We start from the raw sequence: 27,015 nt of genomic DNA, 5'->3' as shown, positions 1-27,015 counted from the left end.
TACGTTACCACACTGCAGACAACAAACATTTCCTTTTCTTCTTGTCAGGGAGCCAAATGAATCCTAAATGGCTTTCCTGACCATAACACACACACAGCACCAGCTACAGACCTCAATTTCTGACACATCAGCTGTGAAGGCAAGAAACTGCAGATAAGAGAGCACTGAGGCTTTGAGGACACTGCCAGACCCAGTGCACAGCACAAAGAACAATCAGTTTTTTCCAGACCATGTATTGCATGTAATAGAAAATGTTAACTCACATTTCAAATATTTATGAAAAGTTCAGACATAATTAAACAATTTGCAATTGAAAATTAACAATGTAAAACTTCAGCCGTGTACACAGAGAGCATTAAATATAACTGCAGTTAAAGTGAGCTGATTTAAGTACAGCTAATACAGCAGCAGCAGAAAAGGCAGTCAATCACATCCCCTGTCATTAACAGCCTTCTCCACGTGAAATATTATTACCTGAAGCTCTCAAGCTGCTCTGCTGTCCCCGTGTGTGCAGGAGGGTTGTTTGCCTACAACCTGCTCCAGCTGGAGCAGAGGTATGGGGTGTCCATCTGTCCACCTCCCCCAGGTGTCCGTCTGTCCGCCCTAGCCAAGGTGGACACTGGAGCCCCATGAGAATGCAGCAGCCAGGCTGCTGGGGAGCATTTTGGAGCAGTGCCTGCATCCCTGGGCTCCCAGGGGTTCACAGGGGCTGTGTGTGATGAGGATCCCAGCACCCTGGGCATGGGGGGACCTGGACCTGGGGAAACAGAGCAATGTTGTCCTGATGGTTGTGCACTGTGCTCATGACAGCACCATCAGCAGCTTTCCCCCAGTCCCACTCTGGGCTTCACCCACTGCCTCTCAATTATCTTTCCCTAGAGCTCAGTGGGGATAGAGCCTCCAGACAGAGCCATCCCCAGTGGGTGAAGAGCTCTTTTTCACACTGCTTCACTAATTATTCTTTGTATTTAAAGCCAAGTAAAACACTAATTGCCCAACACATCCATCCCAGCCCAGGCTGGACTACCTCAGCCCTCAGCACATGCCAGGATACAACACAGCTGGAGAAGAGGGAGCAGCACCCACCACCCTTGAACCCCATGGGCGGCCTGAAGGAGAGGGCTGGGATGCCAGCAAGGATGGCACAGTCCTCTGCAGCAGACTCTCATGATCATGGATTTAAGGATGAGACATGTGCTGGGTGGTGGGTCAGGCCCCAGTGTAGCTGCACAGTGACTCTTCCAGACAGCTCCTCTGCCAGAAAACACAGTCATCTCCTGCTTTCTGAGGAAATGTGGCTTATTTCAAACTACATTCAGCAAGGCATGACCTCTTTCCTTTGAAATTACTAACAGGGCATGAGGCTTTTGCTTAGAGAGTTAGGAAAAATATACTGGACACTCAGAGGATGGCATTACAGTCTCTGCTATTGTTGAAGTCCCCCAGTGCTTTCTGTGTGGCAGCATTCTGAGAAAATAAGGTGATAGACTGCTCTCTGATCCCATTTCATCTGAGCCTACCCTCAATCTTCCCTTTAAGCTTTCACCAAGGACAATGCCCTTTATATGCAGAAAAGACTTAAGTGCAAAATATACAGCTGGAATCCAGATGTGACACAGAGCACAACCATGACTGCAGGTCTGCAGCACCAGTACCTGCTCATGTCAGCCAGCTGCTGCAGTTCTTTTTAGAAATTATGAAAAACATCAATGAAGAGATTAAAGAGAAAAGTCACTCTTAAAGCATTCTCATGGACTTCAGCTTTTTTTTTTTTTTTTGCATTCTGCTCTGTAACCTGGTAAAAATTGCACTCACACTTCAAATGAAGGTACCACCAGATGTTACCAGCAATAAACCCATGGGAATAGACACATATGGAATCTACAGCTGAATCCCTTCCCCTCTCTTTCTTATAATTAATCAAGGATCTATGGAAATCAAGGGCAGCAGAGCAGTGCTCAGGGCACTAGAAAAGAAATGATGCATGTGTGCAACCCATGGGGTCAGACGGCTGTCCCTGCTGCACACCCTCTGCATCCCCCTCTTTTTTCAGAGAAATTATAGGGAAAAACAACAGGGAAAAGCAGCTCTGACAGGACTGATGGCCCAAATGCTGAGAAAACTGTTAAGACAGGTGCATGAAAACAAGGGAGCTCTTGCTGGGAACCAGCAAAGCTGGGAAATGCTCTCAAGTACCTGCCTGTGCTGCTTTGCAGGGGCAAAAGAATCAACTGAGGTTTATGCTGTGACCTTGCATGAGAGCTGAGGGAATAACAAAATTACTTGGCTCACAGGCTGAGCAAAATCCACAACAGATTCCACCCTGTCAAAAACATTCATCTTCAGACAGGTTTCCTCCCTGAATTTTTATGCAACCTTAAAAACCTAAGCTGTCCTGTTTCTAAAATGCTCAGATCCATCTTAAATCCATTCTCCCACTCATTTTTAGTGGAATTTAGAGTGGAGGGTAAAACACTGCTGAAACAATTCAAGCAGTTCCTTAAAAACCTGAAAAAAATGCTTCATTCAGCCCAAATGTGCCTACATTATAAACCATGTGCAGGCTCACTGCACAGAGTGCATTTGCTGGAAATTAAGAGATGTAAGACTGCCTCTTCATATTCCACTGGGAGGAAAAGCAGCAATCCTGTCCCATTTCTTCCAGAGCATTTTCACACCCAGGCAAACACCTCCCAGCTGTGCCAGATGTGCTTTCCATCACAGGTAACATGAATGGAGGGGGTGACAAAGCAGCTGGCTCTTCAAGACGCTGGCTCATGTGAGCAGGAGCCCAGCTGAGAGAACAAGTCCCCAAGAGTGGGGAGGAGAAAATGGGCAAAGCAGAAAATCCCATGCCAGCCCCAGCACCACGCAGAGTTATTCTGGTTTATGCTGCTGGCAGCCTTCTTAACTGCACAATGACACACGCTAAAAATATTTGCCGTTTGGACTAGATTTCATGTTTAAAAATGTATAACAAATAATTACTTGTACAAGCACAAACCTTATAGCTTCTGCTTCTGAGCAGATGGGAATTTGTAACAAACTTCATCTGGCAAAGCAGTGTCCCCTCATCTGCCATCACCTCATCCTCACTGCCATGCAGCACCAAGTGCTCCATGCATGCCAGCCCTGCTTCCCAACATGGGCAGCTCCACAGCAAAGGCTTTTGGCTGCAGGTGCCCAGGGAACAGCTCCAATCTGCCTGGCTGCAAGACTCTTTTTCAGAGCTCACCACAACTTCCATTGCAGACTAAAAGGAAATAACCAGCACAGACAAAGTTCAGTTAAATAACTGATTCTATATTCAGCAATAACACTCACGGTGTCCAAAACCTGCCCAGTCATGGGATGGATTCCCAGCCTAAAATTAACCACTTGCCCCTTCCTGTGCAATCTCTAGTAAAAATTGAGCATACAATTGCTATGTTAAGGCCTGAGCTTCCATTTAAATTATGCATATCTGATAGAAAAGGATCCAGTGTATCCTTCAGGTGAGAGAAAAATTGTCACAACCTTTGCCCAGCTCTCTCAACCCTGACTATCAGTGGCAGCCAAGAGTGACTGCTTTGATCCCAGTTTTACTGCTCCTGTACATGGACAGTTAAACATTGCTGCAACACATCTGCAAACAAATTACTTGGACCATTTCCCCAGGTGAGTCAGACTTTTAGTTCTTCCTTATCCCTTCACGTAACTCTCAAGACCTTTCCAACACAGATTCCAGATTGGGGTATATGAGAGTTTTTTTTTCTGCCCTATAGGAAGACAAGAGCTTCTCAGAATGTGTCCTGGGGTACCTTCACACATGCCAAAGGCTTGGCACCACGGTTGGACACCTCAGCACACCCACTGAGGCGGTGGCTGCATCCTGTTTTCCTTGCCCACCAATGTCCTGAGAATCCTTAGCTGATGCCCACAAGGCATCAATCAGACACAAGCTTTGAAAACCTTTCACAACTCTGTCACCACTTTCTCAGGTACCTTGTTACCTTACTGCAAAGTCTGACTCTTGTTTTACACTATTTATGACAGCTTGTACTTCCTCATTGCTTGTTTTACCTTTAAGTCCTCTCCAGGGCCTCTTTTGAAGCAGAAAAAAAAAAAAAAAGACAGAAAAAGGGGGAGTATGGATGAAAAAAGGAGCTGATTTTCCTCTAAATTTTGGTAGAGGTTCTCTTGAAGGTTACAGGTTTGCATCCTGAGAAAAGCAAGGGCATCACAGTGGTTTCAAACTGCTAGGAAGGTGGGGCTGGCCCCATATCCAGTTCAGCTGTGTCCACACACCCTCCCCAGGGTTTTCCAGAGCATCCCAGAGCAGCTGGGAAAGCTCTCCACATAGGTCACTGCCACCAGACCAGAGTGAGAAGTTTTGCTTCGTCTTAAGGCAGGAATCACTGCAGCCTGCAGCAGACAGCCAATGGCACTGTCAAAAGGAAATGCTCCTGCTCCAAGCTGAACTCTGGCTTGCTTGGTGAATTTTTCTGAGACCATCCCTTGCTGTTACTTGCTGCCAGCTGCCCTTCCTTTCTCCAGGGCTCACACTGGCAGGGACCAATTCATGTCCAGCAGAGTTTAGAGTTACATCCAATTTCATGCTATCAATGAGGATTTACTCCTTTTTCAGCAGAATTTTATTTGACCCATTTTTCTTTTCCTCTGCTCCCCTGAACCCCTTCCCAGCAGCCTCTGCACAGGGAGAGTTTTGTTATTAAAGATTCTTATGAACTCTTTGTCTTTGAACAGGAGAGGTTTACTTTTGGCTGATAACTTGCATTGAGCAAATTCAGGCAGCAGTGGAGAGAGATTCTACTCTGCTGTGGCATGCTGGTATGGCAGGATGCCTAAGGGACACAGATGTGCCGCCTGTCCTGCCCTTGCACACTGCACTGCCTTCCCTCCATCATCCCCTGCTCTATTGCTACCCCAACTGCAGACGAGACAAAATATAAGGTAGAGATACCAAGGGGAGTTCCTGGCTGGCAGTGGTTCATATGGTGCTTCACAGGGTGGTGATAACCACTGATCTGGTTAAACAAAATGTATTTTGACTGTCATCAACCAGAGAACTATTCTTATTTTGAAACATATCAGGTTTTCTCAAGATCACTAATGACAAAGCTCAGATCAGGCTCATACTCTGATGTTACAACGACAGCATTTCTACTCCTATATTTAGGACAGAAATAGATATTATTTTTTCCATTGATGATGCTTTTTTTTTAATCCATACAATGGATGAAACTGCAACTGGCATTATGATAGGAAAGCGTAATGATCCAAATGATCTCACTGAACATATATTTGGCTATTTTAATTGACAGAAGTAAAACTTCTACTGCCTGCCAGACATCCTCAGCTGCTCTGCAGTTGCCATACATAAAGCCAGAACAAAATGGCCAATCAATGACCCTGAATAATTGCCTTTGTTGACTGTTAATAAAGGGATCAGGAGTTACACAGCTGGGCAAAGGGCTGCATGTGAAAGGAGCAGAGTCACCTCCCAGCACTGAGCAGGCAGGGCTGGGGGAGCAGCAGGGCTGCAGCTGGTACCCCTGGGGAGAACAGCAGCTCATCAGGGAGCCAAACCAGTACCAAAACTCTGTTGGTACCCCTGGGGAGAACAGCAGCTCATCACTGAGCCAAACCAGTACCAAAAATCTGCTGGTAGCCCTGGGGAGAACAGCAGCTCATCACTGAGCCAAATCAGTACCAAAACTCTGCTGGTAGCCCTGGGGAGAAAAACAGCTCATCAGTGAGCCAAACCAGTAGCAAAACCCATGTCCAGTTTTCTTCTCCTGCTTTGCCAGGACCATGCTGTCAGCAGGGACTTCCCAGAGGAAAGTTGTGGTACCAGCCCCAAAGAAACCTGTGTTGCTCATCTCAAATACTGCAGATGTTCATGGGAACAGACCCTTTTCCAAATACTGCTGCTGCTGCACTCCCATGAAGGATCTCTGATATAAGCCAGTATTTAAGAGTGAATTTCTCTTCTATTAATCTAACTGGCATCATCCCCTCTAACTCCATTCCCCTCAAGCAGACCAAACCACGCTTCTCTTGTCTGACCATCACTCTCCCACACAAAGTTATTTTGGAATCATTTTGACAGTGGCAGCCACAGCTCCTTCAGCTAATTTACACTCAAATGATACCTAACCATCTGAGCACAACTGTTCCCAGCCAAAATCCACTGTTAGGGAGAAAAAAGGGCAAATAAAGAGAAAATCTATAAGCAGAAAGGTCAATGGAGAGCAGAGTTAGAAGGTCAATGAAAATGACTACTTGATATTTTACATTTTTGTAGAAATACAGAATAATAGAATGGTTTGGTTTGAAAGGGAATATACAGACCATCTTTTTCCAACCCTTTCTGCCATGGGCAGGGACACCTCCCACTAGACCAGATTGCCCTAAGCCCCATTCAACCTGGCCTTGAAAGCTTCAGTAATCTGAAGTTTTGCCCTGAGCAAAACTCTGGGCAATTTATGCCAGTGTGTCACCACCCTCATGTTAAAAAATTTCTTCCTAATACCTAATCTAACGCTCTACTCTTTTACTTTAAAATTGCCCCTTCTTGTCTTATCACTATCTGCCAGTGTTGACAGTAAGAATTTGGATATGCATGGGAAGGGAATAAAACTTCAAGCTATGAGGGGATGGTGAGTACCATGATGAGGAACTGTTGCTGACATTACACCCTGCATCAGAAATAAAGAGCACTGGGTTTTAATGTGATTTTAAAATACAAAATAAAATGCTACACTTGGCAAATGGCATTCTCATCAGACCTAACAGGCATCATGGTGCTTAATAAAATTATTATGTCAATAATTTCTCCATGGACAACATCTCTGTTTTGCAGCTATTTTGTCAGTCCTGGTGCACGAGACTCCTGGCACTGGCAGCCCAACACATGCCTGCAGCTCATCCCACCAATGTTGCACAACATCAGCTCTCCAACAAACTGGCAGAAATATCAGCATGATAAACGACTGGTGTTGAGAAGAAATACGAGACCATTTAATTACTCCGCTATTAGAATTTTATAGTTTAAAACACCCAAAAGGCTCTCTCCCTGTCAGGTTTGGACTTAACTAGGTCACGAAATAAGATAGTTATATTTAGCAAAACTCTCCACAGAAGACGACAACTCGTGGTCCTCAGCCTGGGAAAAAGAGAACTCATCACTGATGCTCCTTCTGCTAAGGATTAAAACCTAACACTCCTTCCAGCATCCCACTGCAATTTGTGCTATCTTCCAAGGTCTCCCACCTTGGTTGGCGACTTAATATTTTGATTCTGATTTCTGATACCTTACAAAATACCATCAGTGTAGACCTTGCCCAGTTTCCCTTCCTGTGGACTAATGATGACTGGAGATGTGCAGTTTGGTGCTGCAGTCAGTCCAGCTGCACACACAGGCAGCAGTCAGGCAAGATGCAGAAATGAGCTGCACCCATGGGAATGAGCAGGAACTTAACCAAAACTAAACTTGGGCAAAGTCAGGGTGCCTGACCTGTGGCCACTGTCTGTCACTGTGCCTGCTTCCTCCCCAGCACCCTTTGAACTGCAAACATCATTCCCCATGCAGCACGTTCAGAAGAGGACAGCAAAATTATGCACTTGTTCTTTGTTCTCATTTATTGTAGGAAATGCCTATAATTTTAGCTGTCTCCTCCTGTGCACATCTGAGGAATGTTAAGGCTCAAGCCTGAGCACACAAGCAGGCAACCCTGGTTCCAACAAAGCCCACAGGGTGCTGGAACCTGGCTGTGGTTGGGGCAAAGAGGGTTCAGACTCCAACCTCCACCCCATGCTGTGCTCTCCTGGGCCACCAGCACTCAGAGCTCATGGAAACTCCACTCACTTCCCTGTCACAGCTATCAGTGCTTCTACAAAGACTTCACGACAAATAATATTGCGCTATCACCTCCCCACATTCTTACTGTTCTCTGTCAGCGACAAAAAAATTGGATCAAAGGCTGGCTACAACACTTGAAAAACACATGCACAGATCACTGCTGTTAGGAAACATCACTGCTTGCCTGCATTATACAACAAAATCTGTGCTATGGAGGCCAACACAGTTTTTACATGATAAAGGCTACCATAGGCCTTTTAAATACATGAGAAATTGTATTTGAATTTGTGTTGCATCCAATTCCCTATTGAACTTGCACTCTAATTTCTCACAAACATGAGTAGAATCAGATGTTCCAGAAAAAAATGTAGTGTATTCAATATGAAAACTCAGCACTGAAACTGAGGTAAGGAGCAGGTTATGTAAGTTAGGAATATTGAGGCTGAGCCTTTGAAATGCATGAAATATACTTTATTGATCATTTCCCAATTTATAGTCAGCTCAGTGGGAACAAATATGTGCCTACTTTGATATCCTTTTGAAGAAAATTCTTGGCATCTCATTTCTGCTAAGAAATATACCTATTCACTTTTTAATTTGGTACTTTTTAGATGAAAACTGGAAGATTAACTCAGCTGTATTTTATATTCATGAAGTACTTTCTATGGCCTGATCCATTCCACTCCCAAAGTTTCTTCTAAATTAAAATTACACTATCACATCCCAAGCTGTGACAAGATACAGTTTTCAAATTGCATGGAACACTGGAGGCCTATACAATGAAATGTAAGGAGTGAAGGAAAGGACTGGTGAATAATTTTTTTTTCCTTTTTTTAAAACAACTCCCTTTTCCGGAAATCTGAACACAATATGGACTGCAAAGAAGCAGCCTTGAGGAAACCACATCTTACAGAAATAAGATTAGAGAAAACCTAGTAAAATATTAATGTAGAACTTTCAAAATATTCCCTTAGTGGATGATGTATGTCAGAAGAATGATCTCTCTATATAACATGATAAAAAGAAAACCAAAAGAATAGTGTGTAACCTTAGGCTAGCACAGCTCAGTGGGAACCAGCCCAGGCTCTCTGACAAGACATTGCTGAAATGAAGCCCCTGGAGCTCTGGCACAAGCCAGCATGACCATGTATAACCCCACCATGACTGTATCTTTCCATTTTGCTCCTGAGATAGGCATTAAAAGTTCCCCAGAAAGGTAATCACTGATAAAATACATGAGCAAGGATTGAAGTGCTGCAAAGCATTGAGATTTTCATGCGGAATTCAAATTAGATTTAAAGACCTACGTGCAGAATTAAATTCTAGCGGCTCCATTGTATTTCCAGTTAAAAGGAAGAGGAAGAGAAAGAGAGGCATTAACATAGAGCAGGGTCATGCACCAGTTATGTCTTATTAAGTATTCCAGCCTTCCTTAAGATAAGCATCACATATGGGTTCTTTTGCAGCTAGCAGTTCCTTGCTTAAAGAGAGAGAGGTCTGGATAACACCCCTTCTGTCTCCCAAGGCCTCCTGGGCTGATTGACAGGAACATGTACTGCAGGGAACAAATGCTGCTCAGAGAAAACAGAAGATTACGTTCTCCAAAAGGGGCCAGTGGGGGCATTTCTTTGTCATGTCTTCTGCTCATCATCTCTGGTTGAGGGAAAGACAAACAGGAGGAGTGACATTTTCCTTCCCTAACAAGACACAGTCCACAATGTTTCTCCACGTTGAGAAACTGGTTTTTGTGTAGAGTGGCTTGCACGGAATTCAAACTTAGAGAAGCAAGAGAGATTGCTCAAAATAAAGGCAGCATTTTGAGAGCCAAGTCCCACCTCTGGAAACCTTGGAACCAGATCCCATGGAAGCCAATTCAGAAACTGAGCTCTGGCCCATCAGGTTCATTTTTTGTTGGTTTGGGGTTTTTTTTGGTTTTTTGAGGAGAGATTAGCAATAAACATTTAATTTTTATGCAGCACATTTAGCTATCACTCCCTCCCCCCTGTAATGGACACCATTTGGCTTGGCTTCTCCTCAGGCAGACCCACCAGGTGTTTTGAGGCTGGACACCCTGCACAGTGGCAACATACTCCATGGGATCATTGGGTTTTTCAGTGCAAAGTGTTTTTTTCTAAATCAGCAACTTCTTGTCCACTTTTTTTTCCTCCCCCATTTCTCAGTCTACCCTCTCCCAAAACCAATATAGGTAACACCTCTGGAGTCTGTACTTTGTGCCACCCCAAATCTCCTCTCCACTGAAACGGTTTCAAGCTGTAATTCCCCAATGTTGTTACACTTAGTGATGCTCAAGGACTCTCCCATTTCTCAAGCTTTTGCAAAACCTTCCCCGCCACTTCAGCATCTCCTGCACAGCTGTGCCAGGAAGGTTCATCTTCCCAACCCTCTCTTTGCTCAGAGGTGGAAGCAGGCAGGCACTTGCAGAGGCAGCACACACCAGAACAGCTCTCTATCCAGTTGGTATCTCAGGATCCCTCTGCTGCAAGTGGCAGCAGATCAACACATCAGCGAGTTCAATCCTTCATACTTTCACCAGTCTCTCCTACCTAGAGCCAGGAATTCACAACTCAATTCCTCTTTTCAAAATGCAAGGTTATGGTAGGGAAACAAAATTGTATTAATAAATATTGATTTGAAATTATGCTCCTGATCTGGGGGAAAAAGTCCAAATATCTGGCTAAGAAGCAGAAAAGTCATGCCAACAACTATATTTTCAATGAAAGAAAAGAAACAGCAGTCCTTATATAAAAGGGCTAAGGTAAGCTGGAAAAGTCAAGTCATCAATATGATGTTTTATAAGGTAACCATGGTTATTTTTTATGCATTCCCTTGCAGCATGAATGCAGATGATGAAAACTACTCATGGGCCAACTGAAACAAAAATAAATGAAAGAGATATCTTGATGGTGATTTAAGCCTTAAACTGCAAAAATTAATCAGTCCACACAGACAACAAGGAACGTTCCGCTGATGCTGCACCACAAAAACACTTTGTTAATTAGATGAGGGTAAAAAGAGTTTTTATCATTTCACAAAGGATGAGCATCTTGAAAATCACCCTGATTTTAGCCCTAATGTACCTGCAGGGATCCATGATGCTGAAGTAGGAGTTGTCCACATGGCCTCTGGATAAAGTACAACTGTTTGTAATTTAATGTGTACAAGCAGGTGGAAAGGCAGAGGAAGGGGGTCCTGGCATGCTGCAGCCCTTTGTGCAGCCAGGGAGGGGTCACTCCTGGGCTGCATCCATGATTCTGCTCCACTGCTGCTTCTTGAGCATGTTTGGCATGATCTTCCATGAGACTAATGAGCTCTCTTGGTGGCTCTCACCCTGCTGGCAGGTGGTGTCACCCCTTACAGCAAGGCAGGGGAAAGGAAATGGTGAGGGTGCCCAGTTGTGACAAATCACAGAATCTGAAAACAAGGCTTCAGCTCAGAGGAGTCCTCATGGACTCCTGCAGCACATAATGAATTAAACCTATCTCCAGAATCCCTAGGAAGAGCGGCTCCCAGTAACCAAGATGTTTTGCATGGTAGCAGAGAGCTGAAATAAGAGGCTGCTTCTCCACACCAGAACCTGTCTGGATGCTGAAACCATTTTCAGTCCCCTAAATAATACACCATGACAAGTCACTGCTGGTTTTGGTGGGACAAGTGACACTTGTCTAGGCTGTGGAGAGGCAGCCTCACCCCTAAACCCAGAGGGAAGGCAGGAAGTAGGGTGGGAAGGATTCACTGCAGAAGAGTTCTTCAGGCTAATAAACATCTCTGGTTAGTGTTAGAAGGAAACAACTGAATTCTCTGCAAGTCTTCACTATTGTTGCATGACATTATAATCTCTCTGCTAGATATATGCTCTTTAGATGCACACTTTGGCCTGGTTTCTGTAAAGGGACTGAAAACCAGAAATCCATAGAAGGGCCAGAACTGGAAGTTCCTAGTACATGAAAACACATCCCCAACTGGCAGCTAACAGGGTTAAAACACCCTCTGATTAAATGAAAGCATCTTTAATTAGTTTAATTGACCATGCCTCAGCCAAGACCATCTGCTCAGCAGCATTTGCCTGCTCTTTGCAGGAGCGATTGATCAGCCATAGCTGGAGAATACAGCATTAGGCTACATCAGATTTATTTTGTTTAATAGAAGAGCTAATTTGCTTTAAATTTAATTACAGGGGCCAAGATTGCTCTCTAAGTCCATAACAGCACATAACATAAGCTGATCCTACAGCTAATGGGTGCACATGTAGGTCCCCACATGTCTGTGCAAATCAGACACTGCATGATGACAGCTGGGGTCCCACCCTGGCAGAAAGTGGTCTCTGCACTGTCCTCCCCAAAAGGCAGCAGCACTGTGGCACACTGCTGGGCTGGCAGGGCCACCCTGGTCACTGCCCTGTCATGTCCCTCCAACTGGCTGAGGTTTCACTGGATGCTGGAGCTGGCAGATGTCCCATCTCAACCACCCCTCCTGCTCCAAATTGCAGATATGAAACGATGCATCCCACATAGGAACCACATAGAGTCACTGTTCCTGTGGCACAATTATGGCACCTCTCTGCAGCTCCTGGGTAGCCTCCGTCAGCAAACCCCTCCCAAAGGATGCACCTGGCAACCGAGGGTTCAGCAGAGCCAGGCACCACCCTCACCCCTGACACTGCACTGTCCCTCTCCATGCCAAAAAATCATTCTACAACACATTGCAGGCTGAGCTGATGGAGAAGGGCAGCTGCTCCTCCTCCCCACAGAACCACGTGAGTATCTACGTTGTGCTGTTACGACAGGGAAGATTTCATTCACTTCCCAGAGCTTTTCCTTTTCCAGTTTCCCACTGGGCACAAAACCACGGCACGGCTCTGGGAGCTGCTTGGCCCTGACAGGAAGCTGCAGCAGCTGCAGGAGTAATTACAACCCTGCAGAAGGCTCCAGGCTGCCATTTCTGTTTCCATGGAAATAAATACAGAATTACTGAAAACAGACCGTGATGCTTTATGGGGTTTGAGGCTTTTTATCATCTCTAAACCACTTTAACCCATTTTTATTAGTCCTGGTTTTGTTTTAAGTGGTGGGGAGAGGGTGGGGTGGGGATGATGCTTACAGAGTGAAAATAGGTGGAGCAATCAAAAGGAGTTTCAAATAGTGAAAGAGAGGGGGAAAAGCCACAGGGTAAGGCTGATGCCCTGGGGATTTTCAAGGGGGAGAGCAGTGCTGGCCAAAGCTGCTGGTTGTCCATGGCACATGCATCCAGCCTGGGAGAGAGGAGCCCATGGAGGCTCATTGGTTCTCACCATTCCCAGGACAGGCTGTTTGTAGGGGGCTCTGGGGTCCAAGCCCTCCCACCCTTTCAAAGGGGCATTACAGCCAGAGTTAGTGCTTAAATGCTCAAAACTGCAGATACATATTTAATAAACACTGAGCTTCAAGATGAAGCTAGAATAAAAAGGAATTGCTTTGTGTTCCTTAAACAGGGAGCAGAAGGGAGGGATCTGATCCTAACCTGAGGCCCTGAACTGAAGGGACAGGGATGTGCACAGACAGGTAACTCCATGCTGTGCACAACAAACCTGGACTCACTCCTCATTGCAAGGCATGACTGGGAATTCCTCATCACAACAAACCAAATTAAATACCTGGTCTGGGGAGGATACACACAAATCAACCATTTATTCTGAGGTGACCTTAGCCTTCATCTCACTGTCTGAGCCGTCACAGTGCCTCACATGAGTTTCTGCCCCTACTTGGGCTGCAGTTTCCAAGTACCACTACAGCTTCTCTGCTAACAGAACGGATTTAGGAAGTATTTTTCAGGAGATGTCTCCAACTTTGAGCTAAGTCAGCAAAGTCAGCTCATGCCACGTGTTTGGCACACGCTGGGTACAGGATGGTCCTGTGACTGTGTGCCAGGCACATGATTGACACATGCTGGGCATGGGATGGGCACGTGAGGGGCTCAACACACCAGAGCAAGTGAAGAAACCATGTTGGGTAGAACCACACGAACTGCAGAGATGAGAGAGGGGCAGAAGGCAGGACACCACCTCAGCAAATCATTTCTAATACTGACTTGAGCTAAAATCAAACACTTGAGTTAGTTTATTTTGGCAGGGGAACTTTCTGCTATGTGAGAAATGCCTTTGGACATAGTGTCCTAATTCAGCTGCGAAAATAAATGTCAAAACAGTGAATTCTAGTTTTAAGCCAGCTCCATTTGAGAAAATTTGGGTTGAAATGTTTCCTAGTTAAAATCACAGGGCCCCAAAACTTATGAAACAACTCCAATTGCACTGGTGAGATGTCTTTATGCCTTTACATGAAATAGCCAGACAGCAATGACACCTGGTGTGTGCTGCAGCCCACCCACACATGCACACTTCTCTGATGTTTTGCCTTCTACATGGATGGACAGAAATAGATGCTGAAAAACCACGACCATGTATTAGCATCACTCAGCAGGTCAGACATGCCTATATTTAGTTATTTGCTTTCAAACCTTACATGTAAGGGAATGATGCTTAGGACAGGTTATTCTGTCACAGTATATGGGACACTTCAGGCCTGGGAATGCAGAGAAAGTCTGACTCTGAATCCTGAGAGTTCAGGCAGTTCTGCAGGGAGAGCCCACTCTTCCTCTGAAGTAGGAGGATGGACTTGCACAGCTCATCACAGACAGATCTGAACGTCTGCTCCTGCTGCAGGATTAACTGAACAGCACTGTACCAGCTCTGGCTCTTCTCACTGTAGCTAAAAATGACTTCCAAACACAGCTTGAGACAGAAAAGTAAATCACTGCCCTATGGCTGGGAAAGAACAAGACAGGGAGAACACCACAGCCTGATTTCAGAGATGTTCTGAATTCAGCCATCATGAAGGTCAGCAGGAAATAGAGTACCCTAGGAAATGCCAACTGCAGCAAGAACCCAAGTTTGAAATTGCCCAACACGTACAGAAAACAGCTCTTCTTGTACTCTTCCACAGCCACAGGTTAATTACAAAGCAGAAGAGCTAAATTTAAGTCTTGCCAACAGGTTCTGGACCAGAAAAACCAGACTGAAACACATTTCTCCCTCCACCGCCTCTCACAGAACAGAGGAGCTTGCTGCTGGAGCCAGAGATGCTCAATTCCCATGCTGACTCCAGTGGACCAGAAACACCAAACCACGTGGCATGTGTTATGCAAAGAGTGCAAGACTCGTGTATTATTTAAAATGTTCTAGTCAGAGTTTGTGCTTAACAACACTGTAATCTTCACAACTATGCTGCTACAACACCACTTCCCATCTTTGTTTCCTAAAAGCCTTTCCAACTGCATTAATACCTTGCTATCAATAACTGCTATCTCAGATCCTGCTAAATCACTGCTATCACATTAAGAATACACTTATCTCATGCTCCCTGGGGCTACTGTATTAAAAAATCTCTTTAAAAATCATCCTCCTTCTGCACAAACAAAATATTATCTCAGAAGTGAATGGAAATGCAGTCCCAGTGATGCAATCATTATGCAATTAGTGTGATGTAACAGGAGGCTGTAGAGAAAAGCATCTACTTTCAGACCACAGAAGTACCAGCAGTGTTTGGGGCTCTCAGTATCAAACAGAAGACAACCAGGAGGACAACAAGGCAAAGCCTTGCCACCTCTTGTCTCCTTGCACAGCCTCTGGGCAATTTCAGCCTGCACACCAAGGCAAGGAAGAGCACAGACCAGCCAGCCCCTCCACAGAAGACAACGGGCTTTGCTTTTCTAACCACAGGTGACTGACTGATAAACTGCATGAACAGCACTGTGCTGCCACACTGGAGAGAGTGATGGCATTCACACAGCCTGCCAAGGAAGAGGCTGCTTTTCCCAAGCATGGCAGACAAGCACCGGTCAAAAAAAGAGTAGCTTATACCATACCAAATTACCAGTGAGAAGCTCATAACTACCCCCAACAGACTGGCTGCAAGCAGTGGATGAGTCCCTGCAGAAAGAGTAATGGTGAACAGCAGTTTCTGTGCTTCACGGCCAGAGAGAAATACAAAGCATCTGCTGCTGGCCAGAGAGCTCCAAAGACCCTGCTGGTACAGCCTGGATGACATGACCACAGGTAGCATCCAAAAAAGGGTTCTCAGAGCAAAACCTGTGGTTTCCCTGGCTAATCTGCAGAGGGAGAGGGAGCAGCAGTGACCTGCTCCCTAAGGGGCAGGATCCCACCCACAGCACTTTAACCACTGCCACTGCATCCCAAGAAAACATCCAGCTGCTCAATGACTGCTGACCCTGCAGCTTTCTGATGAATGCATTGCACAAAGGGCTTTCCCTTCTGCATAGCTAATCCTCACTATCCAGGTATTAAAAACAGAGTAACTTCCATGCTAATTCTAGCTGTCATCAGAAATTATGTCTTCCTGTAAAAGCTTAAATTACAGGTTTACTCCCTTCAAGTATTAGAAAAGACCCAGAATTAAATCCTCCAGGATAAAAACCAGGACTCATGCAGGAAAAAGACTGCTTGATGCAACAGGGCAATTTGCAGGGAGCAGCCTCTGGGTTCACAGTGTCAGCCAGAAAGATTCTAACGAGCAGAGACCACAGAGCAGGGCAGCTGTGATCAAACACTGTTTTCTGCCTCAGTGGGAAGCACAAACCAGGAGGGAAGGATCACACACACACTCACCCTGGTCCTTAGCAAAGCACAGGTCAGACAGACACAGGGCTGGAGTTGGTTTGAGTCAAAAAATAAACCAAAACACAGCAGAATTGACTCAGTTCTTGACACATCACTGAAAACATTATGGTTTTGATTTTAAAGAATTCTTCCAACAGAGGATGGAGGCACAAAATCTGTGTAAACAAAATTCATGAGGGCCACTGCAGTTTTTGCTATGAAGATATATTACTCAGGGACATTTATTATCCTCTCCCCACTCTGTCATTAAGGTCTGAGATGAAGAACAACAAATGCAAGATAACTAAGGCTCTTTACAGGGGTAAAACCAGATCAAACATAATTCTCTGTGTCTTAAAAAAAATTGGAAATGTCTAGACAGAAGACAGACAGAATTGGTCTCAAATGCATTCATTTCAATAAGAAGCTGAAGCCTAATATTACAGGGAAAAGACTGTGGTCTGCTCCTCCTCCAAAAACTTTCCACACCTTACTCTCTGTGACTCTGGCATCCTTTATCCCACTGTGATATTTATATCCAATAGCAGGGGGCTGTAATCTGGGTCACCAGCAGTCTGGATAGCCACTGACAGCCCTCAGCAAGAGCTCTGGAAACACAAGCAGCACTGCAGAGTCCTGGCCTGCAACTCTGGAGAACTGGCCCTTCTGGGGTAGAAAGAGAGGAATGGGAAAGGTTTCCAAGTGCAAGCAGAGCTATCCTGAGGCCACAGGGTTTTGGGATGTTCCTTCCTTCCACCACAGGCATGCAGGGATCACAGAGCTCCCTCTACTTAGGGAGAACCTGTATAACCTCACTGAGCAAGTCTGCATAAGCCACCACCCCAGGGACTCTGAGACTGATATCTCAGGCTGTAAGAACCTCTGTCATTCAGACTGGTGATGTGACACAGGATGGGCAAACAAGCCACAGGCAAACAGCCCACTTAACCACCCCAGAGCCCTACTCACTCAGATACAGAGCTGAGGAATAAAATTTTCCCATCTCAGCAATCCTATGGAATCGAGCAAGAAAATGAGCAAGAGAAGGAGGCCCACTTGGATAGCCAGAACAACACTGGCAGTGCAGAAGTCCCACCATAAACCAACCCCCTCTTTCTTGGTAGAAGTTCTCTCCAAAAGAGTCTGGTCAGACACAACGTTTCCAGTTCATAACAGCATGGCAAGCCTTCCCCAAAAAGCCCTCTTCCATTCCCACCTTACCTGACATGCATTATACAGAAGCTGATGCTCAAACTTCTTGATCCCCAAAATGTTCTGGAACATCTCATAGAGCTGCTCCTTGCTGAGGATGAGCTCCGAGGCAGCGCTGGCTGTCATCCTGGCCTGCTGCTTGCGGGGATCCTCCTCCCCACGGTAAATGGCATCAAACTTTGCCATCCAGGAGCTCAGCACTGTCTCCTTGCTGAGGCCATCGATCTCGGGCAGGCTGCGTACTCTTTTCTCGATGTGCTTCTTGAAGACCTCCCGGGAGTCGTTCGCCGAGCAGCCCCCGCTCTGCACCATCCTGGCAACGCGGTCGCTCTTCAGGAACACCTGCAAAGAAAAGGGGGGTTTCAAATGGTTGCAGCTGGAAAAAATCTCCCTTAAGCACCACAAGAGGTGGTTTTGCTGCTGGGGAGCTCTGATTGACTGCCAGGACATTTTCCAACTCCTCACTCTACTGCCACATGTTGTCAGAGGTTTTGGCTGAACTTTGTTAAGCATAATGGAATCACGTGAAGTTTCTGCTTTGCCTTCACTACAATGAAATATTTTGATGCAATTAGGACTTGATGTGATGTTATGGTCACACCTCACCAGATACATAAGTCCACTTTGGGAAAGCAGGATTTTATTTTGTTCCATCTGATGTTTTAATAAGGAGGTTTTTGCACAACATTCACCTAACCAAGTTCTACCCTCTTAGAGGGAGCAGTGTCATCTTACTGAAGCCAACATTACTGCACTGGATTTATTCTGGTGGCCAGGCCCCTGAAAAACCTCTTCAAGGACCAGGTTTGCAACCTAACTCTACTACACCAGAGGAGATTCTTGCTGTCTGCCCTGCTGACACAGGAATGGGAAGTTCAAGATGGTTCAGCACGGCTTGAACCTTTGCAGAGACGCAGGGCACAGACACAGCAGGAGAAAGGGAGGGAGAAGACATTTCATAAAGATGTTCTTCCCACTGCAAGAGCAGCAAAAGGGTCAAAACATGACAGACTCCCACAGACCACAGATGTCCTGAGAGCAACACAGAGCTGAAGGGTTAGAGAGTCAAAGGGATTTTGGGTTGGCTCTCCTCTCCCAAGCCCTGAACACAGAAGAGCAAACAATATCTAGTAAGAAAACTGCTGTTTTATTAATAATGCTGAGAACTGATGAATACAGCAGCTTGGGAAGAAGCTGTGCCCTCACAGGGGTGTATCTGTCAGCTCTCAATAATTAAAGAGCTTGAGGATGACCTAAGGACGTGACAGATTTATTTTTTATATACCATTCAGCAATATCGTACTCCATGTTCCCAGATGCTTGATGGCGCAGGCATGTCTTGGCAGTAGCAGTGGGTTTTGTCCAAGGACCAGACCAAAAATGATGCTGAGGAAGAGCTGAGCCATTTCCTTCCAGTATCACCATGGGAGCTCTCACTCCCTGCAGACAAGACAGGCAGAATGCCACCAGCAACCTCTTCAGTCCATGCTTAAACAACAGCAGCATGTGCTTCATTTCCTTGTGGAGATTAAATATGAGGGATAATGCCCCAGGTGTGTGCAGGTGCTTTCAAGTAATGGGTGAGAGCCAAGCTCCTGATGCAACCAAGGCAATTATTAGCACACTGACTGCAGGAAATGATGGGAGGTCATAGTGACCTTCCCCACTGCAACATCCTGGGCTCCCATGTCCCCTCACCCATGCCAGGTGCCCAGGCCTGAACCTGTGTGACAGTGCTAATCACTTCCCATACCTACCAGGGCTGTTGTTATCCATGGTCCTCACCTCCAGCATCCTCAGCAGTGGGATCTGGCTCCCCATATTCCCTCAGCCCTGATTCTTCCTCCCTGGGTGTGGAGCAGCAGCCAGCAGAGGAAAAGAAGGCTGCACTGGCAGGGAGGAGGCAGGCACAGGGAGCACCAGCCAGACACAAAGCAGCAGAAATCATGAAATAGGAAAATTTAAAATAAGGGAAAAAAAAGTGTTCTGTCCTGTTTTCTGTATAAAACACCAGGTGAATTGCCTGGCTGTAGGATAGCTTAGAAGAGTTGCCAGGAGCCAAGCATTGCCTAGAACAAAATTCTAGCATAGGTGCACACAGCAAATCTTGCAGAAGGGAACTGACCTCCAGGAGCTGGGTCAGGCACCTCCTGCCACACCCACAGATGAGCCCACCATGCCACTGTGTCTCTGTCTTCCACAGCAGAGTGGAAATGGGGCTAATGAAGCGCTTCTATCACATGCACTGAAGTGACTGCTGCAAAATGTGCTGGTGACAGACAAAGCTTTACTCATTAGAAGTCAAAGGAGTTGAGAAAAGCTCCCCTGCAGTGTGTTGGAGTATGCTGGGCCTGTCTGTGCACACGGGTCTGCAGCATTCCTGCAGGCACAGCGCTGCTTTGCAGAGCAGCAGCAGATCACTCAATTCTTTAATTTGATAGCAGCCTGTGAACTAGCCTGAGACTGACAACCACATGCTTACCCTGACAGCCAGAATTAACAGCAAAACGTGGCCATGCAAACACATTCAGGGCAACAGCAAATGCATTTCTGACCTACAATGTCACCCTTATCTTTTTTTCTCTACAAAAAACCCAATCATTCCCAGGTAATGAACTTATCCTGCACCATTAATACGTGGACCTTTTAGAAACATCAGCCATGTCCTGCACAGAGATTACCAGTTTCAGCTGTGTGTTTTCCAAGCCATTTTGCAGATTTATAAATCAGTCAATGCTGATTTCTAGATAGCACCCAGCAGAAGGACAGTTAATTGAATAAAAGTGAGATTTGCAGAAGCTGAGATAAGCAGAGTGATTTGCACAATGAATCAACCAAGGGGGGCACATCTCTGCAGAGAAGAAGGGAGATCACTCTCAGCAGGGAACACTGCTCAGGCACTGAGGGGCAGATGCTTTCTGTGGCAAGGCTTTGCCTTGTGCCACTGCAGCACACAGCCATCAATTAAAGGAGACCAACAGCTAAAAAGAAGAAAGTTGTGCTAAAGGACATAGAGTAATGCATTACACTTCATGTGGCCTGTTTTAAGCAGGACAGGGCCAGTTGAGGGTCTACTTGAGAACATGGGCCTGTGTACATCTAGTTCTAATCTACTGCTCTTTTTCAGTTTGGTAACTTGGAGCATTTATACAGCACAGGACTTCTGAAGCTGACAACAATCAGCCAGACCAGCAATGGAACAGGGGTGTATATTTTGCCTGGTTTTAAGCAGTTTCCTTTTCCTGCCCAGTAATCTTATTTGAACAGATTATGCTGCTCTTGCATCCTAAAACACAGCTCACTCTATCTTGAAAACTTTCTTTGAGAGCACATGTTCAGTGAAGCTGTGATGATCCCTTGGCAATTTCTTTTCTGATAAAAGATGTAAATGACTCCTGGCTTCCTTCCTGTACAGAGAATGATGTAGCAGGAACTACTAGACTGGTTCAACAGAGTCAATCCAGAGATAATTTGTGCTTTCCTTACACAGAAGCAGCTGCTGTCATATCCTATAGAGTTACAATTCTCTTCAGTTTTATTATCTGATTTTGGTCCCCTCTTAGATTGCACTTCTAGAGAAATATTTTATGTAGGCAATTCAAAATCTTCACCTTCAATGACAGAATAGCTCTAGGGAGAAAGAGAAGTGGTTTGCAGAAAGGCTAGCAAAACAATAAACAACACTCCTCATAGAAAAGACAAGCACCGATTTCCTTCAAAACCAGAAACTCTTTCCTTCCAAGCAGAGATAGAACAGGCAGCATTATGGGCTGCATACAAAGAGGTGCAAAAAGACAGATATGCATAATTATTCATTTGCACAATTATGAACAATGTTTCATGTTCTCTAGTATCATCTAGTTTCATAGATGCACATCCTCCTCACTCCCCCTTTGCTTTGCAGCACTTGTTAGGCCAAAGAGAAAAGACAAGACTCATGCTGAAAATCCCAAAGTCAGTTGGACACAATGCAAAAGCTTCTGCAAGAACTGAATGTGCTGCCCAGATTTCTCTTGGTATTTTTCACATGGAGCACATGACATTGATTTTACTGTTTTGCTGTCTTCCCTGTTTTAAAATACACGGTTCAAAAGTATCAGGAAATTATTTTTCAGCTCAAAAGAAGGCAGTCTTCCCCTATAAGGAAACACCATGGCTTGGGGGTTGCTATGGTTGTTCCATGGTTTACATTCAAACCCTGAACATCCCAAACATTGTGATGTACCAGACATCAGACAGAAGCCACTTTGCATTTGCCTTTGCTCCATACTGTGTGATAATGGACAAACCATTAATTCAGAATTCGAGCCCATCTGTGAATAGGGAGGAAGACAGGGATTCATAAGAGCATTGCATTGCCTCTCCTTACCTCATAGTAGCTCTGGACAGCATTTATAAATGCTTCATCTGCCACAATCTGGGTTTCTCCATTGAGAAAGGCCTGGAAACGATCTTTGATTGTCTGGAGCTGCTGCTTACTTATCTGTAAAACATGCCAAAAGAAGATTTGTCAAAAAAGGTTTATGTACAAGGGGAAAAACTCAGTAATTGATTTGCAGTACCTTATTGGGGTGTTTATAACATGCATTTAGGCATCACAAGCACCTGAATTCACCCTAAGCATCATTTCTAAACAACTCTGCCACCAGATAATATACACAAGACTTTTACTACTTCAGGTATACTCAATTCAAAAGCAAGCTGCTGTGTGAGTGCTTGCAAGAATCTGTTTTGGTGCAACCCCTTCCCACTCAGCCTCTCCTCCCCTTTAGAAGCTGAGGTTTCATACCAAACGGAAAGCCTTGTAAGCTAGCTTTTGGGTTTTGTTTGATTTTTGTTTTTCTCCTTGCTCATTTTGTTCATTTCTTTTGGCTTTTCACATACAAAACATCAGTCAAAACCAGTGGTGAAAGAATTTAATGTTGAAATCCTATGAGAGCAAACCTGTTCTCCTTTTCCTAGCAAGGACTTTCTCTGCTGTCTCTTTGCTGCTCAAAACACTTCCTGTCCAGGAATAACTTGTATAACCTGTATAACTTACAATTCTAATTCTGTCACAGTGACATCTATAGAAAGTTTACAAGGTTTATTCCAGCCTTGTAAGATAACATGCCATTACATTTTCAATTCACCTGTCAATTTAAAACCAGACATAGATAAAACCCCACCTCTTCAGTTTACAATGCAGACAAAGTCACAGCAGGCACATAAGTAATGCATCAGCAATGCCAGTCTGTAGATGTTGTCTACATCTTAAGATGTAGACAACACTCATGCTGAAAAACTGCAGGGATTGAAATGTAGCTGGGGCTGGTTTACCATGGGGTTACCTCACATTCAGGGATAAAAATTAATTTTGACAGAAGGAAGCAAACAATAAGTGTATATTACAACTTCAAACTTAAAGGGAAAGGAGAGCAGTAAGAATTAGGATAGGTATTTATTGGTGACCAAAAAGTCTAGAGAAGTGTCTTTTTTCCTCATTTGTATGCCAGTGGAAGAAACTATCCCATTAGAATGGAAGAGAATGATAAAATTAATGGTTTTAAGTGTCTAAATGGCTTTGAGTAAAGTATAAAAAAAAACCTGCAGAGATTCTAACAACTAGAGCATAATGACACCTGGTAAACACCACTAGTGATAAAAAGCAGGAGAGGGACCACTTGGAAAATGCAGGGATAAATATCACTGCAGCTACAATCATGATGTGCTGTGTGGGGTGTTCGGGGACTGCAGTAGTGAACATCATGAACACTGGTAATTAATGCCTCAGCACCACGCTGAGGGGGGTGAGTGAGCAATAGCAATTTGATGTGATAATCTGGGATTATCCAGCTGCTAATGGAGAAGTGTTCATCAAAGTGACAAAAGGAGACTTGCTATGCTCTGCTTTAGAAAACATGGAACAGCCTTCACCACCATGAGGGTGCTGCAAAGGTGGGTCAAACCCACCCCCAAAGTCCAGCCCAGACTTCAGAGGGTCTGACATGTGCAACAAAGCTCAGCATCACAGGGCTGCAGTAAGGACCGTCCCTTAGCCTGACCCACCTCAGCCTCAAGCCATGAGCCCAGAGGAAAAGCATTGACAAAAGCTTAAAGCTTTTAGGATGGCAGATTCTTAGGATCAAAAATTAGATCCTATCTGCCATGTCAGGCACCAAAACCCCTTTGGGGTGTTTGCCAACAGCACCCTAGGCCCTTGGGCAACATGCACAACAGGCTCCAAACCCATCTGAGCTGATGGAATTGAAAACTGGGTCAATGATAAGAGGAACCAGAGACAATGCAGTGAACAAGGACACCTGTGGGAAGGTGCTAGGTCTGTTTTTATTAATCATTTAATTATCTCGAAGAAGCAAAAGGCAAGATGTTAATTAAATGTATTGACAGTTTTGTATTAGCAAGCATTGTGAATGTCAGGAAGAAATTACAGGGCAACAGATGCTTGAAAAAAACAAGAAAAGAAACAGGAAAAACTACAGGTAATCTTGAAATCTGCTGCTGAGGACCACAGAAAGACATACTAAGAGCACAGCTACTCTCAGCCAAGAGGCTTTTCATTTGGGATTTGAACAACATGCATGGCATATTTATTACATTTTTGCAGTCAGGTTATTTCTTAGGACAACCCCCAAAAGTCCTTGTTTGTTCAATTCCTATAATGCCATCTAGCAGCAGTATTCTATCCTCCTTCCTCAGTACTGAATGGGCTACCTTCAGAAGGAATGATGCTCCTTGAAATTCCTAGAAATTCCCGATACGCAGCTCACACGCAAGCTCCTGGGGGCTGTGGAAATGAATCATCAGATCTGTCTCTAGGAGAGTGTCAGCTGCCTCCTCCTCAGCCAAGCTGTATGCCAGCATGTTCCCCATCCAGGGAAAAGGAGATCCTGTCTGATCACACCTGGCTGCAGCACAGTCCATTCCTCAGCTCACAGGACCCTCAGTCTGACACCCCCACCAGAGCAGGAGGCAGCAGTGGGCATTGACCCATGGCAGTGCCACTGTGAGGGATGGTATCAAGGAGGCAGCTCATCTGAGACACAACTGAACTGCTGTCATATTAAACTCAGCTTCTGCAGCACAGCAGCAAACACCTGGTGCAGAAAGCCACACCACAAGGGAGCAGAGGAGACCAGATCTGCAGGTCAACCAAATGTGTCCAACACACTTCACCTCCTATTTTATGCCTCTTTCCTTCCCCATCAGGCATTGCTGCCAAATCCCAGAAGCACTTTTGGGGCAGCTGGGAGGCTGCATGTCCCAGCACAGGCTGGAGCAAGGCAGGGGGGCAGTCTCAGCACCAGAATCACTCTCCAGAGCCTTGGCAGTGCCAAGTGATGCCACTAACTCAGCCACAGGCTTAAAAGAGCACGTGCCCTGAACACTCAACTGGAAGCTTAAGTGCTTTAAAGGCATGGGTGTTATTTTATCTCCTGTAATTAGAGGCACCAGTGATAAGCTAGAAATTCACATAAAGCAAGCCAACAGCTTCTGCAGATCCAGTAAGGCCACTCAGTTACCTTCCACAGGGTGTTCACAAATAGCAGAGAACAGCAGAATTATTTCCACTTGGAAGGACATCAGTACAACACCACAGCCTTCACCCCAGCTGTGGCAGGCACCCTGTTAGGCTGCAAGCCCAGCAGGGCTGTGGATGTTGGGGGCACAGCCTTGCTGCCTCCCATGCAAACCAATCCAAGTGCCATCACACAGGAGAGCTGGGAGTAAACAGGAGAACTGGTGGATTCAAGAGGTTAATTCTGTTTACCTTCCCTCACTTTTTCAAACCTCTCTGATGTCCCCATTACAACTGCTTCCCATGTGTGAGCCATTAAAAAACAAATAGTCATTTCTGCATTCTAGAGGGATCACAGAACACAGAACTCTGGATCCAAGAGAACTCTCACAAGTTAATACTGTGATGTGCTTATGCAGCAGAGTGTTTTCTAGACCTTTACCTGTCTGGGAGGATATAGGTTGCCAGATATACACAGGCATATTAAAAGCTGTAATGAGCTGAGTGAACTCCTGGCGCAGGGACCAGGCACAGCACCCATGGAGCTTTTGGGCTGGCATCCTTTGTGGACTGCATGGTTTTCTAAAAGAAGCTTGGCAGATGTCTTTCCCATAACAGATAACATTATGGGAAGAGCTCACCAGTGACTAGACATGGGACCCACATGATTGCTACCTTCTTGGTCTAATTTGTTAAGAAAAACCACATGCCCAGCAGAATTTAGAGACCTGACCAAAGACCCACCTGCCACAAGCAAATCACAGAGGCAACCAAATGAATTTGCTTGATGCAGATCCCAGCAAACAGCACATCAGCATCTCTGGGACAAACATTCACCAGCAGCTTTCTTGCTTTCTTGCTCTGTGTTATTTTTTCACATACTCAGTCTGACTCAGAGCCAAGTGCAAACGTGAATGCAGGGAGCCATGGCACCTTCTCCAAAGTGTTCCAGCCAGTGAACAGCTGGCACCATCTCTGCACATCATCTCCAGCCTCCTTCACCTACACCAGGGAAGCACAAGCACTGCAGAGGAGCTGTTTGCCACAGAAAACTTCCCTGAACAAAGTTATACACAGCAATGTGCCTCACTGAGCCATCCTCTCTCCAGAATGCTTTGCTGAGTCTCAGCATATAGGAATAGGAATAAGTACAGCACCAAAATGGGCCCAGGGAGACTGTAGCATCTCCAGCCTTGCAAATTTCCACAGCCTGACTGCGTGAAAATTATCTGGTTTGGGAGGGAGCCTGGCTTTGAACAGGGAAATTGGGCCAGGGACTTCTAGAACTCTCCTGCAACCTCCATTATGCTACAGCTACCATAACCAACAGAAGATTTGGAATGAAGGGCCATCCTAGATTGCATATTCCTGAATCTGTCATTAAGCAGCAAGCTGCAGCATAGCACATTCACACCTGTACAGATACTCTAACCTGCTAATAAAGCCTTGTCCATCAATGTGAGGCTGCTGAAATCAATCAGATTTGGGCTCTGTGGAAGGATGTTCCCAAGTGAAAGGCACCCTATGTTTGAGAAGTGACCTCCTTCACTGCCACACTTGAACACCTCTGATCAAGGACTGAATGTTTCAGTGCACTGATGCCTCACAGAGCCCTTGCACACTGCACATCCCACTGAGGGCTCTTTCCTGCAGGCAGGACACGAGGGTGCATCACAGCACTGCAACACATCCCTAATGGCTCAGCCCTTCAGCATCATCCCTGTCCCAGAGGAATCATTTCAGCTGAGGACT

General features: G+C 45.3%; 1 protein-coding gene across 15 annotated transcripts in view; it reads right to left on the bottom strand.

The window, feature by feature from the left end:
- CADPS (calcium dependent secretion activator) overlaps positions 1–27,015 on the bottom strand; it is a 202,927-nt gene that overhangs the window by 140,462 nt on the left and 35,450 nt on the right. For all 15 annotated transcript variants that reach the window (XM_074550477.1, XM_074550466.1, XM_074550467.1 and 12 more), the window contains exons 2-3: positions 22,114–22,227; positions 17,754–18,086 (exon numbers count right to left, since the gene is read on the bottom strand). In XM_074550477.1, coding sequence (XP_074406578.1) covers positions 17,754–18,086; positions 22,114–22,227 — 447 coding nt within the window. The remainder of the gene's footprint in view (positions 1–17,753; positions 18,087–22,113; positions 22,228–27,015) is intronic.

The sequence above is a fragment of the Zonotrichia albicollis genome, chromosome 12, assembly GCF_047830755.1.
Source record: "Zonotrichia albicollis isolate bZonAlb1 chromosome 12, bZonAlb1.hap1, whole genome shotgun sequence".
In the NCBI taxonomy this organism is placed as follows: Eukaryota; Metazoa; Chordata; class Aves; order Passeriformes; family Passerellidae; genus Zonotrichia; species Zonotrichia albicollis.
The sequence above is the reverse complement of the archived record's forward strand: the minus strand, read 5'-3'. Positions and strand labels throughout refer to the sequence as shown.